At 42.0% G+C, this 18920-nt stretch overlaps 1 protein-coding gene across 1 annotated transcript in view; it reads left to right on the top strand.

The window, feature by feature from the left end:
• ADGB (androglobin) overlaps nt 1-18920 on the top strand; it is a 224289-nt gene that overhangs the window by 65937 nt on the left and 139432 nt on the right. Inside the window, exon 8 of the mRNA XM_056126354.1 lies at nt 3236-3486. Within this exon, the coding sequence (XP_055982329.1) occupies nt 3236-3486 (251 nt within the window). The remainder of the gene's footprint in view (nt 1-3235; nt 3487-18920) is intronic.

Below are 18920 nucleotides of genomic sequence, written 5' to 3'. Positions count from 1 at the left end.
TTACATACAAATAATGATAGGGATATGCCTGTCATTTAAGGAATGTGCAATGAAGTGTGATTTTTCCATGTCATGTTAGTAATTACTAGAACACCACTCTCCATCAGATTAATTAAAATTAAAACAAAATCACACTGGGAGAATTAGGGATAATCACTGATCAATCATTTCTTCCTCTTGCTAACCTCTGTCAATAGTATATCCTCCACTCACTCTGAGATTAGTTATTGCTTTCTATCTCTCATCACCATTATAGATCAACTCCCCACCACTACTTACATTAAATGGCTACTCAAAACTGGTCCTCCTGTATCTTCCTTAACTTATGCCTAGTTAATTCTTTCCATAGAAGTCAAAGGTTTTCTATACCATAAACTGCCCTTGCTCATAATACTTCTCTTGTTCAAAATCTTTGGACTGGTGACCATTACAGAGGAAAAGAAACTTTAAAATGTTTATGCTTGTCCCTAGAAATCTGCATCCTTGATCCCTTGCACAGCTTCTGATCACATCCTTCTCTGTCTAATCTGTTTCTTAGCAAAACTAGCTGGCACTTACATCTTTATTGTGTTTCTCAACTCTATGAAACCATTGTGTCTTAGGGTCTTTAGATGAATTCTTTGTTTTTGTTATGCTAGGAAAGATCCCCCTTTATATAAATTACGTCTCACCAAGCTTAAATATCTAATACCTAGACAGGTTTTATTTGAGGGGTAGTGGGTAGCAGGATCCTATCATTCATGACTCAGGGTAAGCCACCCCTAGCTGTGCTTGAGTCATTCCAGCAATGCTAGAAATTGGACTTGGGGTTGCCACATGCAACTCATACTCTCCAGTCCACTGAGAAATCACCTCCGCCTTAGAAATCTTTGTTGATTATCCCATATAAATTTCTCATTCTACAAGTTATACTATTTCATCATTCATTATCTCAGATTAATTTTAATGGAACATTTCTCTCTGTCTCTCTTTCTGTCTCTGTTACTCTCTTTCCCTTTCCCTCTTCTCTTTCTCTCCTTCTCTCCTGGTTACCTTCACTTAGAAGGTAAGTTCATAAGAATTGGAGCTCTTTTTGAATTTTTTCAACTCTTAGGAGACTCTGTTTCTTGCTCAATATTGTATCATCTGTACTTAGAATACTGACACCAAATGATTTTCACAGCATATATTCTCAATATATACTTGATGATTGATTCACTTTTAAGTATTGGTAAAGACAATGCAGAAGGGTCTAGCTCTTGGTGAGCTCGTAGTTGCAGAGACAGGATATACAGCTTAACCCCCCCCCCCACACACACACACACACAGAATAGATCACTTCAATTTGTTTTAAAGCATTAGTGCAACTGATTAAAGTAGGACAGAAATCTCAGCTGAAAATAGTATGGGTGTATAAAAAAAAGAAAAGTATGTGGTTCTACTAGCTCATGTCTCTATTATGAGCTGCTGGGTGGTAGATTTATAGCATGGAATGGAGAAGTAAGCAGTAAAAATTACATAGACAAAGGTCTTTTATGCTGTTATCAGTGTTTCACAACATCCTCATTGTGCTAAGAGTATGACTGAAGAACTTAAAACAGGAAGATGATAAGACCTATGATATTGGTATATTTCTTAGAACAGGAGAGTAGATGACAAGACTGGAGCAGGAGATCTGCTTACTGTGCTAGTCCAGAGGGATCGGCCAGGAATTTCTAAAACTGAAGTGGTGAAAAAAGTGGAGAAAAGGCTATTGATTGCAATAAGAGGTTGAATCAAAGGGAAAAAGTGTCAGACTTAAGAGGCTTAGTCTAACTTTCTAAATAGAGAAAGGCAGGACGTTTCTGCTTATTGACATTTTATTCTTGATAGATGTCTACCAGGTAGTTGTTTACACAGGCTTGGGTATTTATAGAATATTGAGCTGCAGTTAATGATTTTGAGGGTTACCTCTAAGTACAGGCATGATCAAAATGTGGGTGCTTGCTCTTTGAGGAATAAGTATAAGAGGAGGCAAGAGCATTGGGAGAACTCTGGAGAAATAGGTCACTTGTCAACCATGTGCAAATAAAAGGCAATTTTAAAGGGTCTGCCAACATTATCTATAATAATAGATTAAAGCCACAAAAACTTAGTATATTTGCCGGAGAAGGGAAGAATAACATAAAGTATTATTAAATTCCTTGCCAAAGTCAAGTGAGATGAAGATATTTTACATACAAATAATGATTGGGAAAATGCCTGTCACTTAAGGAATGTGCAATGAAGTGTGATTTTTCCATGTCATGTTAGTAATAGCACATTAATCTCACCCGCTGTACGTGTGTACAGTCATGCATAATTTCTTGGTTCATTTTTTGTGTTTTTTTATTTTTATTGAGGTCTAATTGTCATGTTGCATTATATTAATTTTAGATAAATCACAAGTCAATATTTGCACATAGTACAAAATAATTGCTATAGTAAATACTACACAGCTAATTTTTCTTTGATAAGAACTTTTAAGATCTACTTTCAACAATTTTCAAATATACAATATAATTTTATTGCCTATAATCACCATTATGTACATTGCTTACTTGAAACCTATTTAATTTATATTTTTAAATGTGTATTTTCCATATACCATAACTCGCTGGTGCATTCTTTATTCAGGTGTTTTTAAAAAAATATTGAATATATATTAAAATAGATTGTATTTTAATTAATAAAAAAGGTAAAAGGTAAAGGCCGTCCCGTTGATCGTCGATTTGCTCGAGCGGGCCCAGTAACGTCTCCATTGGAGACTTTGTTGTTACTGTGTCTGGCATATCGAATACTCTCGGTAGCTTGCCGGGCTCTCCGAGAGGGGCAGAGGAATCGAACTCAGGTCGGCCATGTTGGCCGCTTGTAAGGCGAATGCCCTACCCGCTGTGCTATCGCTCCAGCCCTTTTAATTAATAAAATATTTTAAATAAAATATAATATATATGTAGATTTTCTGTGTACTTAGGGAAAAGGGAGTTTGGAACCCACTGTTTGGAACCAAAACACCTTATTTGGTCTCTGCATTAGCAAAACCTAGCATGTTGTAGACAACCAATCAAGCCTGTTCAATAAATGAAAAAAAGATGGTACCTTTTACTAATATTTGAAGTAAATCATTGAAATTAGTTTTGTGAATTACCAAATTTATTTCTTCTATCAGAAATTTGAGATTGGGAATAAAAAAGAGCTTTCTGTTTGGATATTAATCTTCGTATGTTTTTATTTAAAGCCCAGAATATATGGACCAGGTTTGGGAGCTCTTAAAGGATATATTGCCTAGTTTTAAGCTGCCTGATGATTCCAACTATGAAAACAAATTAGCAGCACTAGAAAACAAAACTAAAGAACAAGGAAAAGAGCCCAAGGAGAGCAAAGAAGTGAAAGAGGGTAAAGAAGTGAAAGAGGGCAAAGACTCCAAATTGGATACTTCAGCAGCAATGTTAAAGCCAACCCCGGAGAAAAGCGACAAAAATCCAAAGGGTGATATTTTATATCCTAAAGGTATTTACATTTAGTATGAATAATGTATGTCAATGCTTTTCAGTCATTGCTGAACATGATGCTTCTCTATGAACGATCATTTGGTAACTTTGCTTGGTTTGGGGGCCACATCCAGCGGTGCTCAGGGCTTACTCCTGGCTCACTCCTGGCGGTGCACAGGGGACCGTGTGTGGTGCTGGGATTATAGTCACAGCTGACTGAGTGCAGGGTAATCACCTTTCATTCTCCCTCCAGTCCACATTTGATATTTTTAATGGACTACTGCTCACAATATCTATTAAATGTAAAAACAACTCTGCCTAGAAATTTCTTTCTAAGGCTTTAGATAGAACGTGTGACTGGTTTGCTATGTGTTAATTATTGTCTCATAATTTGCTTTCTTTAAAAATCAAGACAATTATATATGTTCATCCTAAATTCCTATAGCATTAATGTAGGAAGAGGCATTCAGCTCTGTGAAGTTTGGAGCTGTCATGTGGGCACATATATGGCAAATGTGGCCAGGTGTTTCAAGAGCTTTGGAGCTGTGATGATCAGTTGGCAAGCATCTCTCTGAACTCAGTCGTGAAACTGGGCCATTTCTCTGGGGGCTGGATGTGGGTGAGTGGAGTTCAGGACCTTTGGCAATACAGGGAAGGGACTTGATCTTCCTTTATCCTCTGAAGGCTCCAGAGATCTGGACATGGTGGCAGCAGATGAGTCTACCTGGAATAAGTCAGTTGTCAGAAGCTCTCCAAGATCAGATCAGTTCCATTTCTCTATTTTTTTGGAGCAGGGACATGCCACATTTGGTAGTACTCAGAGGTCACTCCTTGCTCTGTGCTTAAGAGTCACTCCTGGGAGACTTGGGGGAACATATGGGCTACCAAAGACCAAATCTAGGTCAGTCACATGCAGGTAAGTGTCTTACCCACTATATTATCTCTTTGTTCCACCCTATTTATCTTTTTAAAGAGGGAATTGGATTATTATTGTATTTTCCAGAATATTTCATAGACTACAAATTAACAATTAAACTTGTATGATAGAGTAGAATTAAAAATACTAGAGGAACTGGAAAGATAGTAAGTGAGTAGGGCACTGACTTGGGTATGATCAGAGGCAGCCCATATGGTATCATGAGTTTGAGAGGAGTGATCCCTGAGTGCAAATCAAGGAGTGCTTCCCGTAAAAAAACCAATGAAACTATAAGATGATGTTCATCTTCATTTCAACAACTTTTACAAGTCAAGAGCATCAACAATAATATTTCAGATATTTACATTTTGTAAAATATTGTTATATAGTCCAAATTATTTCTTATCTAGACATTATCTTCCAATATTTTCTACACAATAATGCACAAAAATTATTACATATATACTCCTCAAAAATATACCTATAATAAAGTGTGTGAGTGATATGTTTACATAAGCTATTCTTTTTTTTTTCTCATTCTTTGTGTTTTTGGCTTCATGAGGCTGTGCTCAGGGTTTGCTCCTGGCTTTGAGGTCATCAGACACTCTTGGCAGGACTCAGGTCTATGTTTTTTACAGGGGATCAAACCTGCACCAGTGGCATACAGGGCAGTCACCTTACCCACTCTGCTATCTCTCTGCCCCCTGCACAAGCTACTTATGAAATGCTCTAATGTGCAATAGTAGCACATTAGCTTAATTAAATTTGTCTAATCCAGTATATTTCAAATTAATTTTGGTATTAAGGCTTTTCACATGTATCACAAAATAACCTTTATCTACCATCTGCACTTACATCCATTCATCTGTCTGTCCATTCATTCCAGTATAATTATCACTTATCACTTATCACTTAACTTCCTGTTAGTCGTCGATTTGCTCGAGCGGGCGCCAGTAATGTCTCCATTTGTCCCTGTCGCGTGCTAGTGTAGCCCAATGGCATCTGTTCGCTCCGGGAACATGAAGGGCTTCAAACCTATCGTTCATGATCTTGACGAAGAAGTCTGACCATCTGGTAGGTGGGCGGCCACGCAGTCTCTTGACATCCCCTGGAATCCAATCAGTAACAGCTCTAGTCCAGCGGTCGTCTTTAAATCTCATTACGTGACCAGCCCATCTGATTTTCGACACCTTGGCAAATGAGACAGCGTCCCTGATCCTTGATCGTCGACGGATGTCAGAACTCCGGATTCGTTCTTTCATTTGAGTGAAACGTGACATTCCAAGCATAGCTCTTTCTATTCTTCTTTGGGAGACCTGAATAGCGTTCTCATCTTGTTTGCGTAGGGCCCAGGTCTCTGAGGCATATGTTAATGCAGGAAGAACAGTGGAATCAAAGAGATGTGCCCGGAGCTGGAGTTTCTTCGTCCTCTTAGCTATTTCTTCAATGTCCTTGAAGGCGTTCCAAGCCGCTCTCTTCCTCCTGCGCAGCTCGGGTGCCAGGTCATTTGTCATGTTGACCTCTCGACCTAGGTACACATAGCTGTTGCATTCGGAGATGGTCGTTCCGTTGAGAGCGAATGGGGCGTCAGGAACGAGGCTGTTTCTCATAAACATTGTCTTCGTAAGATTCAGCTGTAGTCCTACCTTTCCACACTCACGGTCAAAGTCGGCCAGCATTTGTGCCGCTTGGCTGATGTTTGGTGTATTAAAACAATGTCATCAGCAAAGCGGAGGTGGTGTAGTTGCTGACCATCTATCTTCACTCCCATTCCTTCCCATTCCAGTCGTCGCATGATGTTCTCGAGGGTGGCACTGAAGAGTTTCGGTGAAATGGTATCACCCTGCCGCACCCCTCTCTTGACATCAACGATCACTTCTTTGTAGAATGGTGAGATCCTGGTAGTGAATCCGCAATAGAGCTCACGGAGGATCCTGATGTATTGGGCTTGCATGCCCTGATTGGCTAGGGCTTCAATGACCGCTTCCGTCTCAACAGAATCAAAGGTCTTCTTTAAATAAATGAACGTTAAGCAGAGCGGCATCTTGAACTCCCGAGAAACCTCAATGAGCTTGGTTATCGTGTGGATATGGTCGATGGTGCTGAATCCTTTGCGGAACCCTGCTTGCTCGCATGGTTGTCCTTCATCTAGTGTTCTGCCAATCCTATTCAGGATGACTCGAGTGAACAACTTGTAGATGACAGACAATAGGCAGATCAGGCGATAGTTGCCAATGTCATGGATGTCTCCCTTCTTGAACAGTAGTACGGTCCTGCTGGTTTTCCATTGGGACGGAACCTTGCATTCAGACAGGTAGCGAGTGAAGAGCCGAGCCAGTGTATTGATGAGTACTGACGGCAGGTTCTTCAGGTGTTCAGGTCTGACCTTGTCTGGGCTGGGTGCTGTTTGCTTCTTTACTGACGAAATGGCGTGTCGGATTTCGGAAGGGAGAACGTTGGGAACGACATACCCATCCTGTGGAATTTGGTATGTCGGCAAGTGGACATGGCTATCGAAGAGATTTGAGTAGAAGTCATGGATAATCTTCTCCATTGCCGTTCTGGAGGATGTGATGGATCCATCAGGACGTCGGAGGGCAGTCATCTTGGTCTTATAGTTGGCGAAGGACAGGCGGGCGTTACGAATACTTTTCCCGGCTTCTGCCACATCTACCAGTACTTCTGCTCTTCTCTCTTTGAGGTCTTCCTTTATCACATCTCTGCACTGCTTTGCAAACTCGGACGTTAGCTTGCGGTTGCCTGAGGCATGCGCCAAACCACGCTGGCGAATTAGCTCAAGAGTTTTCAAAGATAGGCGACTTTTTGTGGCTATCTCTCTCTTGGCGCTCCTCGCACATTCATGGAGGTGCTGAACCAGTCGATCGTATTCCTCGTCAATGTTGTCAACAATGGCATCTTCCCATGTTGCCGCAATAGTACCAAAGAGTTCCCAGTTGGTGGTCATTCTGGGAGTTCTCTTTTTGAACTTTGCAGCCCTTTCTCCCCGCTCTGTGAAGTAGAATTTTGCACGAAGGAGACGGTGGTCCAATCCCATTCGAAATTTTGGGACAACAGCGACATCAGTCAGGCAAAACCGTCGATTCAATATGATGTGGTCTATTTCGTTGTGGAATCGTCCACCGGGAGACTCCCATGTCCATTGTTTAGATTCTGCCTTCTGGAACTGTGAGTTACCATGAATGGTCTTGGTTGACATGATGAACTCAGACAGTCTCTCACCCTGTTCGTTCCATTCTAGGCCATGGGTCCCGATGTGAAGTTCTTCAGCTGATCTTCTCGGTCCTATCTTGGCATTAAAATCACCCACAATGATCTTGTAGAAAGTGTGGTCTTCTTTATAGAACTTCTCTAGCTCCATGTAGAACTTCTCGATTTCTCTTTCATCATAATGAGATGTTGGTGCGTAGACAACGAAGATAGAAACTGCAGGCAGTGAGCCACATCTATTCAAATGTAAACGTCCGATTCGGGTTGTTAGGCATTCGAATGAATCAATGCTCTTGGCCAAGTTTGTGTTGACAAGGACACCGACGCCTCCCACACCTCTTTTATCGCATGTTCCGTGGAACAATTTGACACGATCATTTGACATCCCGTTATTCATTGATTTGCTCAAGCAGGAGCCAGTAACGTCTTCATTTGTCCCTGCTAGTGTATCCCAATGACGTTTGCTCGATCTAGACAAGAAGAGCCTCAAACTGATCGTTCAGGGTCTTGACAAAGAAGTCTGACCATCTTGTAGGTGGGCGGCCATGTGGTATTCTGAGGTTCTGTAGAATCCAGTCGATAATGGCTCTAATCCAGTGGTCATCTCCAAAACTCATTGCATGTCCAGCCCATTTTATCTTCAACACCTTGGCAAACGAGACAGCATCCCTGATTCTCAACCCCCATGATTCTCGACTGTCAATGGAGGTTAGAATTCCAGATTCGTTCTCTCATTTGAGTGAAGCATGGTACTCCAAGTATAGCTCTTTCGATTTTTCTTTGGGAGATCTGAATAGCGTTCTCATCCTGTTTTCATAGAGCCCAGGTCTCTGAGGCATATATTAATGCAGGAAGAATAGTGGAATTGAAAAAGATGTGCTCGGAGCTGGAGGTTCTTCGTTCTCTTAGCTATTTCTTCGATGCTGTTGAAGGCATTCCAAGTTGCTCTCTTCCTCCTGTGCAACTCAGGTGCCAGGTCATTAGTTATGTGGACTTCTCAAACTAGATACACATAACTGTTGCATTCAGTGATATTTGTTCCTTTGAGAGCGAATGGGACTTCAGGAACAAGAGTGTTTCTCATAAACATTATCTTGGTGAGATTCAGCTGTAGTCCGACCTTACCACACTCACGGTCAAAGTCGGCCAGCATTTGTGCCGCTTGGCTAATGTTTGGTGTTATAACAATGATGTCATGAGCGAAGTAGAGTTGCCGACCATCTATCTTCACTGCCATTCCTTCCCATTCCAGTCCTCGCATGACATTCTTGAGGGTGGTACTGAAGAGTTTCGGTGGAATGGTATCACCCTGCCGAACCCCTCTCTTGACATCGATGATTGCTTCCTTCTAGAATGGTGAGATCCTGGTAGTGGATACGTAATACAGCTCATGAAGGATCCTAATGTATTGATTTTGAATGCCCTGTTTGGCTAGGGCTTCGATGACTGCTTCTGTCTCAGCAGAATCAAAGGCCTTCTTAAAATCAATGAACATTAGACAGAGCAGCATCTTGAACTCCAGAGAAACCTCAATGAGCTTAGTTATCATGAGGATATGGTTGATCGTACTGAATCCTTTTCATAACCCGGCTTGCTCGCATAGTTGTCCTTCATCTAGTGTTCTGCCAATCCTATTCAGGATGATTTGAGTGAACAACTTGTAGATGACAGAAAATAGGCAGATCGGGCTATAGTTGCCAATGTCATGGATATCTCCCTTCTTGTACAGTAGTTCAGTCCTGCTCATTTTACATTGGGACGGAACCTTACATCCAGACAGGTTGCGTGTGAAGAGCTGAGCCAGTGTATTGATGAGTTCTGATGGCAGGTACTTCAGGTGTTTGGATCTGACCTTGTCTGGACTGGGTGCTGTTCACTTCTTTACCAACAAAATGGCGTGTCGGATTTCGGAAGGGAGAATGTTGGGAATGACATATCCATCCTGCGGAATTTGGTATGTGGGGAGGTGGATGTGGCTATTTAAGAGATAAGAGTAGATGTCATGGATAATCTTCTCCATAGCCTTTCTGGAAGATGTGCGAGATCAATCAGGAAGTCAGAGGGCAGTCATCTTGATCTTAGAGTTGGCAAAGGACAGGCGGGTGTTGCAAATGCTTTTCTCAGCTTCTGCAACATCTGCCAGCACTGCTGCTCTTCTCTCTTTGAGGTCTTCCTTAATTGCTTCTCTGCACTGCTTTGCGAGCTCGGACATTTGCTTGCGGTTGCCTGAGGCTGCACCAAGCAACGTTGGTGAATGATCTCAAGAGTTTTTGAAAACAGGCATCTTTTTGTGGCTCTCTCTCTCTTGGCATTCCCAGCACAATCATGAAGGTGCTGAACCAGTCAATTGTATTCCTCATGAATGTTGTCAATGACAGCATCTTTCCATGTTGCTGCAATAGTGCCAAAGAGCTCCCAGTTGGTGGTTGTTATGGGAGTTCTCTTCTTAAACTTTGCAGCCCTTTCTCCCCATTCTGTGAAGTAGAATTTTGAATGAAGGAGAGGGTGGTCTGATTTCATTTGGAATTTTGGGACAACAGCGATATTGGTCAGGCAAAACCATCCATTGAATATGATGTGGTCAATTTCATTGTGGAACCATCCACCGGGAGACTCCCATGTCCAACGTTTAGCTTTGCCCTTTTGGAATTGTGAGTTACCATGGATGGTCTTGGTCAATATGATGAACTCAGCAGTCTCTCATCCTGTTTGTTCCATTCTAGCCCATGGTCCCATGTGGAGTTCTTCAGCTGATCTTCTCGGTCCTTTTTTGGCATTAAAATCACCCACAATGATCTTGTAGAAGGTGTGGTCTTCTTTATAGAACTTCTCCAGCTCCATGTAGAACTTCTAAATTTCTCCTTCATTGTGTTTGGATGTTGGTTCCTAGACAACAAAGATAGAAACTGCCAGCAGTGAGCCACATCTTGATAACTTGATCACTTGACATCCCATTACTCATCGATTTGCTTCAGTGGGCACCAGTAGCATCTCCATTCATTCCTGTCACGTGCTAGTGTAGCCCATTGGTGTCTGCTTGTTCTAGGAACACGAAGAGCTTCAAGCTGATCATTCAGGATCTTAATGAAGAAGTTTGACCATCTCGTAGGTGAGCAGGCATGAGGTCTTTTGATGACCTGTGGAATCCAGTTGATAATGGCTCTAGTCTAGTGATCGTCTTCAAACCGCATTACGTATCCAGCCCATCTCATTTTTGATGTCTTGGCAAACGAGACAGCATCCTTTATTCTTGACTGTCTACTAGGGTCGGAACCCCGGATTATTTCTCTCATTTGAGTGAAGCATGATATTCCAAGCATAGCTCTTTTGATTCCTCTTTGGGAGACCTAAATAGAGTTCTCATCCTGTTTTTTAGGGGCCAGGTCTCTGAGGTATCTGTTAATGCAGAAGAACAATGAAATTAAAGAGAGATGCCCAGTGCCGGAGGTTCTTCATCATCTTAGCTATTTCTTTGATGCTCTTAAAGGCATTCCAAGCCCCTCTCTCTTCCTCCTGCACAACTGAGGTTCCAGGTCATTCATCATGTTGACTTCTCGGCCTAGGTATATATAACTGTTGCATTCGGAGATGTTCATTCTGTTGAGAGTGACTGGAACATCAGGAATGGAACTTTTCTCATAAACATTGTCTTAGTGAGATTCAACCATAGTCCAACCTTTTTACACTCACAGTCAAAGTCGGCCAGCATTTGTGCCTCTTGGCTAATGTTTGGTGTTTCTGGAAGAATGTCATCAGCAAAGCGGAGGTGGTATAGTTGTTGACCATCTATCTTCACTCCCATTCCTTCCCATTCTAGTCCTCACATGACTTTCTTGAGGGTATCACTGAAGAGTTTTGGTGAAATGGTATCACCCTGCCGAACCCCTCTCTTGACATGGATGATCATGTCTTTGTAGAATGGTGAGATCCTGGTAGTGAAACTGTAATACAGCTCATGGAGGATCCTGATGTATTGAGTTTGAATGCCCTGATTGGCTAGGGCTTTGATGACTGCTTCCATCTTAACAGAATGAGCCACATCTATCCAAGTGTAATTGTTCGATTCGGATTGTTAGGCACTTGAATGAATCAAATGCTTATCGCTAAGTTCGTATTGACAAGGACAGTGATACCACCAACGCCTCTTTTGTCGCATGTTTCAAGGAACAATTCTTCTCCAGTGTCGAAAACAGTGTGATGTGTCTGATGCCTTCTCTTGGCCAGACCAATGATGTCATACTTGAGCTGTCGTCCTTGTACCCTCAGGTCCTCGATGGATGCATCTGATGCCAGATATGTACATTGAAAGTACAGACAGTCGTTTTTGTCCTTCTTCATTTTGGCAGCCTAGTTCTCCCTTGAGATTTTATCAGCCTTTCCTTCCTCATCCTTAACACTGCTGTATTGGTGGCTCTTTCAGGGTCAGGGGAATGAGACCCATTGTATTTACTGGTTTTGGCATATTGAATACTACACGGATAGCTTGCCAGGCTCTGCTGTGCAGGCGGGATATTCTCAGTAGCTTGTCAGGCTCTCTGAGGGGGATAGAGGCTTTTAGGGTGGCCTCTAATCACCCTTGCAGGTGTTCCCATGGTTCAAACTATATTTGAACCCTATCAAATATGGTGCAGTAATCTTGTATTAAGTGTCTTATGATGTGTTGTGTGGCCGGTCAGGAAAGGGTCCTGAGCAGGGGGGGGGGGGGGGGGGGGCTGGGTAGTGGAGGTACTGGAGGTCTGCCGATGAGGTATTAATCTGGTAGGGTGGGTCTTCTTTGTGGAATCCCTGGGTCGCCAGAGGGTTGTGGAAGCAGACAGGGCAGGTTAGGGTGGGACTTCTGATTAGAATAAAAATAAATATTCCATGAATTAGGGATTACTTGCTGAAAAAATCAGTGTAAAACTTAATAAAATTGTGCAATAACTGAGATTAGCACTAATTAAAAAGATTGTTATCACTGAGTCTGGAAAGAAAATCCAGACACTGGTAAGGTTCAGTGTTGTGAAATCAGAGAAGAATTTTATAAAATTTTTTGAGCTGTATTTACAAAAATTATATATAATATACGATTTGAAGAGGGCTGAAGTGATAGCACAGCGGGTAGGGTGTTTGCCTTGCATACAGCCAACATGGCCAAAGCGAGTTCGAATTCTCCGCCCCTATCGGAGAGCGTAGCAAGCTACTGAGAGTATCTCGCCCGCACGGCAGAGCCTGGCAAGCTACCCATGACGTACTGATATGCCAAACACAGTAACAACAAAGTCTCCAATGGAGACGTTACTGGGCCCGCTTGAGAAAAATCAATGAACACCGGGAGGACTGTGATGGACTGTGATATATAATATGGAGAAGACTATTGGGGAAAGAGCTCTTACCAGGTAGAGAAGGAATAATAATGTTTTGGCAGACCTAGTAGAAGTTTTGTTTAATTGGAGAAGAAAATGTGAGGAATAAAATAGATTGAGAAGAGCCTGGAAGGTAAGTGGGAGGGTGATTGTTTCAAATCTTTTAGGTTATGTTAATTATCGTTCTTTGTCCTAAGAATAGTTGACAACTGATCTCATCACACTTTCAAGAGACTTCTCTGATTCTATAAAAATAAATCTTGACCTTGGGATTGGGATAAAGGTGGGTAAAGTGACATGAGGAAAGGACCAATACCTAACATATATGAAATATAAACAATATGTTTCAAATATTTGTGTCAACAATGACAAACAGTAATACTTAAAAAGTGGAGGAGATGCACAGTCCATACCCAATATATACATGGGATGGTCAGCAGACATAGGCAAAGTGTTTGTTATCACCTACAATTAGGGAAGTGCAAATCAGAACAGCAATGAAATAAATGGCATATATCAAATAGCACATTCACTTAATCACTTAAATCACTTAACTTTCCGTTAGTCGTCGATTTGCTCGAGCGGGCGCCAGTAACGTCTCCATTTGTCCCTGTCGAGTACTAGTGTAGCCCGATGGCATCTGTTCACTCTGGGAACATGAAGAGCCTCAAACCGATCGTTCATGATCTTGATGAAGAAGTCTGACCATCTGGTAGGTGGGCGGCCACGCCGTCTTTTGACATCCCGTGGGATCCAGTCCGTAACAGCTCTAGTCCAAAGGTCATCATTAAATCTCATTATGAGACCAGCCCATCTGATTTTTGACACCTAGGCAAATGAGAGAGCGTCCCTGATTCTTGATTGTTGATGGATGTCAGAACTCCAGATTCTTTCTCTCATTTGAGTGAAACGTGATATTCCAAGCATAGCTCTTTCAATTCTTCTTTGGGAGACCTGGATAGCGTTCTCTTCCTGTTTGCGTAGGGCCCAGGTCTCTGAGGCATATGTTAATGCAGGAAGAACAGTGGAATCAAAGAAATGTGCCCGGAGACGGAGGTTCTTCGTCCTCTTAGCTATTTCTTTGACGTTCTTGAAGGCGTTCCAAACCGCTCTCTTCCTCCTGCGCAGCTCAGGTGCCAGGTCATTTGTCATGTTGACCTCTCGACCTAGGTACACATAGCTGTTGCATTCGGAGATGGTCGTTCCATTGAGAGCGAATGGGGCATCAGGAACGAGGCTGTTTCTCATAAACATTGTCTTCGTAAGATTCAACTGTAGTCCTACCTTTCCACACTCACGGTCAAAGTCGGCCAGCATTTGTGCCGCTTGGCTGATGTTTGGTGTTATTAAAACAATGTCATCAGCAAAGCAGAGGTGGTGTAGTTGCCGACCATCTATCTTCACTCCCATTCCTTCCCATTCCAGTTGTCGCATGATGTTCTCGAGGGTGGCACTGAAGAGTTTTGGTGAAATGGTATCACCCTGCCGAACCCCTCTCTTGACATCAACGATCACTTCTTTGTAGAATGGTGAGATCCTGGTAGTGAATCCGCAATAGAGCTCACGGAGGATCCTGATGTATTGGGCTTGAATGCCCTGATTGACTAGGGCTTCAGTGACCGCTTCCATCTCAACAGAATCAAAGGTCTTCTTTAAATCAATGAACGTTATACAGAGCGGCATCTTGAACTCCCGAGAAACCTCAATGAGCTTGGTTATCGTGTGGATATGGTCGATGGTGCTGAATCCTTTGCGGAACCTGGCTTGCTCGCATGGTTGTCCTTCATCTAGTGTTCTCCAATCCTGTTTAGGATGACTCGAGTGAACAACTTGTAGATGACAGACAATAGGCAGATTGGGCGATAGTTGCCAATGTCATGGATGTCTCCCTTCTTGAACAGTAGTACAGTCCTGCTCGTTTTGGGACGGAACCCTGCATTGAGACAGGTAGCGTGTGAAGAGCCGAACCAGTGTATTGATGAGTACTGATGGCAGGTTCTTCAGGTGTTTAGGTCTGATCTTGTCTGGGTCGGGTGCTGTTCCTTTCTTTACCGATGAAATGGTGTGTTGGATTTCAGAAGGGAGAACGTTGGGAAAGACATATCCATCCTGTGGAATTTGGTATGTTGGCAAGTGGACACGGCTGTCGAAGAGATTTGAGTAGAAGTCATGGATAATCTTCTCCATTGCCATTCTGGAGGATGTGATGGATCCATCAGGAAGTCAGAGGGCAGTCATCTTGGTCTTATAGTTGGCGAAGGACAGGTGGGCGTTACGAATACTTTTCCCGGCTTCTGCCACATCTACCAGCACTTCTGCTCTTCTCTCTTTGAGGTCTTCCTTGATCGCATCTCTGCACTGCTTTGCAAGCTCGGACATTAGCTTGCAGTTGCCTGAGGCATGCGCCAAACCACGCTGGCGAATAAGCTCAAGAGTTTTCAAAGACAGGCATTTTTTCGTGGCTATCTCTCTCTTGGCGTTCCTCGCACAGTCATGGAGGTGCTGAACCAGTCGATCGTAATCCTAGTCAATATTGTCAACAATGGCATCTTCCCATGTTGGCGCAATAGTTCCAAAGAGCTCCAAGTTGGTGGTCGTTCTGGGAGTTCTCTTTTTAAACTTTGCAGCTCTTTCTCCCTGGTCTGTGAAGTAGAATTTTGCACAAAGGAGACGGTGGTCCGATCCCGTTTGGAATTTTGGGACAACAGCGACATCGGTCAGGCAAAACCATCAATTGAATATGATGTGATCTATTTCAATGTGGAATCGTCCACTAGGAGACTCCCATGTCCAACGTTTAGATTCTGCCTTCTGGAACTGTGAGTTACCATGGATGGTCTTGGTCGACATGATGAACTCAGACAGTCTCTCACCCTGTTCGTTCCATTCTAGGCCATGGGTCCTGATGTGAAGTTCTTCAGCTGATCTTCTCAGTCCTATCTTGGCATTAAAATCACCCACAATGATCTTATAGAAGTTGTGGTCTTCTTTATAGAACTTCTCCAACTCCATGCAGAACTTCTCAATTTCTCTTTCATCATAATGAGATGTTGGTGCGTAGACAACGAAGATAGAAACTGCTGGCAGTGAGCCACATCTATTCAAATGTAAACATCTGGTTCGGGTTGTTAGGCATGTGAATGAATCAATGCTCATGGCCAAGTTTGTGTTGACAAGGACACCGACGCCTAAGACAACTCTTTTATCGCATGTTCCGAGGAACAGTTCTTCTCCAGTGTCGAAAACGGCATGGTGAGATTCATGCCTTCTTGTTTCGGTCAGACCAGTGATGTCGTACTTGATCATTTGCGCTTGTACCACCAGGTCCTCGATGAATGCATCTGATGCTAGCATACGTTCATTGAAAGTACAGACAATCATTTTTGTCTTCCTTCGTTGTGGCAGTCTAGTTTGGCCTTGAGATTTTATCGGCCTCTCCTTTCTCATCCTTCTCAGTGCTGCCATGTCGGTGACGCCTTCAGGGTCAGGTGAATGAGACCCATTATAGTTACTGGTTTTGGTATATCGAACACACAATGGATAGCTTGCCAGGCTCTTCCGTGCTGGTGGAATACTCTCGGTAGCTTGCCAGTCTTTCCGAGAGTGATAGAGGCTTTTGGGGCGACCTATAATCGCTCTCGTAGGTGTTACCATATTTGAACCCTATCAAATAGCACATTAAAAAATGAAAATAATAATTGTCAGAGGCTTGTCATGAAAAAGGAGTCCCCTTTCATTGGTGGTAGCAGTGTTTCTGACTCAGTCTCTATTGAAAAGAATATGGAGATTCCATCACAAAATAAGACTAGAATTCCTACATGACCCAGCAGTTTGGCCACATCTTATTATTTATCCCCCAAACATGAAAGCACTAATTTAAAACAATAATTTACACTACATATATAAAAGTGTTTAATTCAGTAATCAGGATATAGAAACATCACAAATGTCCAACTATAGATAAATGAAAAAGAAACTGTGGTTATATATAAACAGAATGAAGTATTATACAGTTATAAAAATTAAACCACACAGTTTATGACTACATGCTTGGAAATGGAGAGTATCATGCTAAGTGATATAAGCCAGAGGTAGAATGAATACCTGATGATCTCACTCATTTGTGGCATATAGATATAAAAAGTAGACAGAATTCAAAACTGACAAACTCATGGCCTCAGATTATAAAAATTATTGACAGTGAGAGGAAAGTGGCCAGAGATGGCAGTTGCAGAATAAAGATCAGACAAGAGATGACATAAGCATAATGTTGGAGAGTCACTGGCATTTAGATAGTGGTGCTATGCAGTAACATCGTACAATACAATTAACTTTAATACTATTATAATCAAAGTACCTAAATTGTAATTTAGAAAATTACAAAGAAGACAAAGCAGTTAGGGTACCATTAGATTGCCTTAGAGATAAGAGGTAGAGTGTATAGTCACAATCTAGAGGCAAATCAAGTGTTGCATTTGAGAGATTTAAAACAAAATGGTTGGTAGGACATTGGGATTAAGACACTTGCTTTGCATGTGAACTAACTTGTTTAGATTCATGGTACCACATATGGTCTCCTGAGGACCACTAGGAGTGAACCTTGAACACAGAACCAAGAATAAGCCAAGAAAACTTAGGTGTCTCATCCCCCCCCCCGCCCACACACACACAGGTAAAAAAGAAAGACCATACACAGATGATTTATAGGGTTCTGACCTGCAGAATGAAGCCAGCAGTGATATCTTGAACTGGATAATCCTAAAAGTGAAATGGAATGACTCAGTTAAGAAAGATTATACAGTGCTTTTGAAGATACAGAGTTTGAATCACCTTTAAGAAATTCAAGATCTTTCTTTGAAGAGCCCAGACTGGCGAGATGTATTTGACAGTAATTGAACAAATGCATGATTGACATTGCCAAGGAGAACACATAAAGTTAGAAGAGTAGTTAGTGAGCTTGACAAGGTTCTTTTAGAGAAGCAAACAGTTGAGACCTAAATACAAATGGATGCTCTGGTGAAGGAGGTCAAGGCAGGACCAGAGAAGCAGTATAAACAATCCTGTTCAGAACCGTGCCCCAGAAAATCAAATGCCTCGGAATCAGCCTAACTAAAGAGGTAAAGGACCTCTACAATGAAAACTACAAAACGCTACTCCATGAAATAATAGAGGACACGAGGAAATGGAAACATATCCCCTGCTCATGAATAGGAAGAATTAACAATGTCGAAAAGGCAATACTCCCCAAAGCATTATAAAGATTCAATGTGATCCCTATAAGAATACCCATGAAATTCTTCAAAGAAATAGATCAAGCACTCCTGAAATTCATATGGAACAACAAACACCCATGAATAGTTAAAGAAATTCTTGGGAAAAAGACATGGGTAGGCATTACCCTCCCCAAGCTCAAACTCTACTACAAAGCGGTAATAATTTAAACAGCATGGTACTGAAAGAAAGGCAGGTCCTCAGACCAATGGAACAGGGTGGAATATATGTACACACAACCCCAAATGTATGAACATCTAATCTTTGATAAAGGAGCAATAAATGTGAAGTGGAGCAAGGAAAGCCTCTTCAACAAATGATGCTGGCATAACCGGACAATCACATGCAAAAAAAAAAAATGGGCTTAGACCTTGATCTAGCACCATGCACAAAAGTCAGATCAAAATGGATTAAAGATCTCAACATCAGGCCAAAATCCATAAGATACATCGAAGACAAGGTAGACAAAACCCTCCACGATATTGAGGCTAACGTTATCTTCAAAGACTACACTCCACTGACCAACCAAGTGGAAACAGAGATAAACAAATGGGACTATTTTAAATTAAGAAGCTTCTGCACCTCAAAAGATATTTTAGTGATCAGAATACAAAGACAATCTACAGAATGGGAAAGGATATTTACCCAACACGCATCTGATAAAGGGTTGAT

The sequence above is a fragment of the Sorex fumeus genome, unplaced genomic scaffold (genome assembly GCF_029834395.1).
Source record: "Sorex fumeus unplaced genomic scaffold, SorFum_2.1 ptg000061l, whole genome shotgun sequence".
Lineage (NCBI taxonomy): Eukaryota > Metazoa > Chordata > Mammalia > Eulipotyphla > Soricidae > Sorex > Sorex fumeus.
This window is presented reverse-complemented; position numbering and strand designations above follow the sequence as displayed.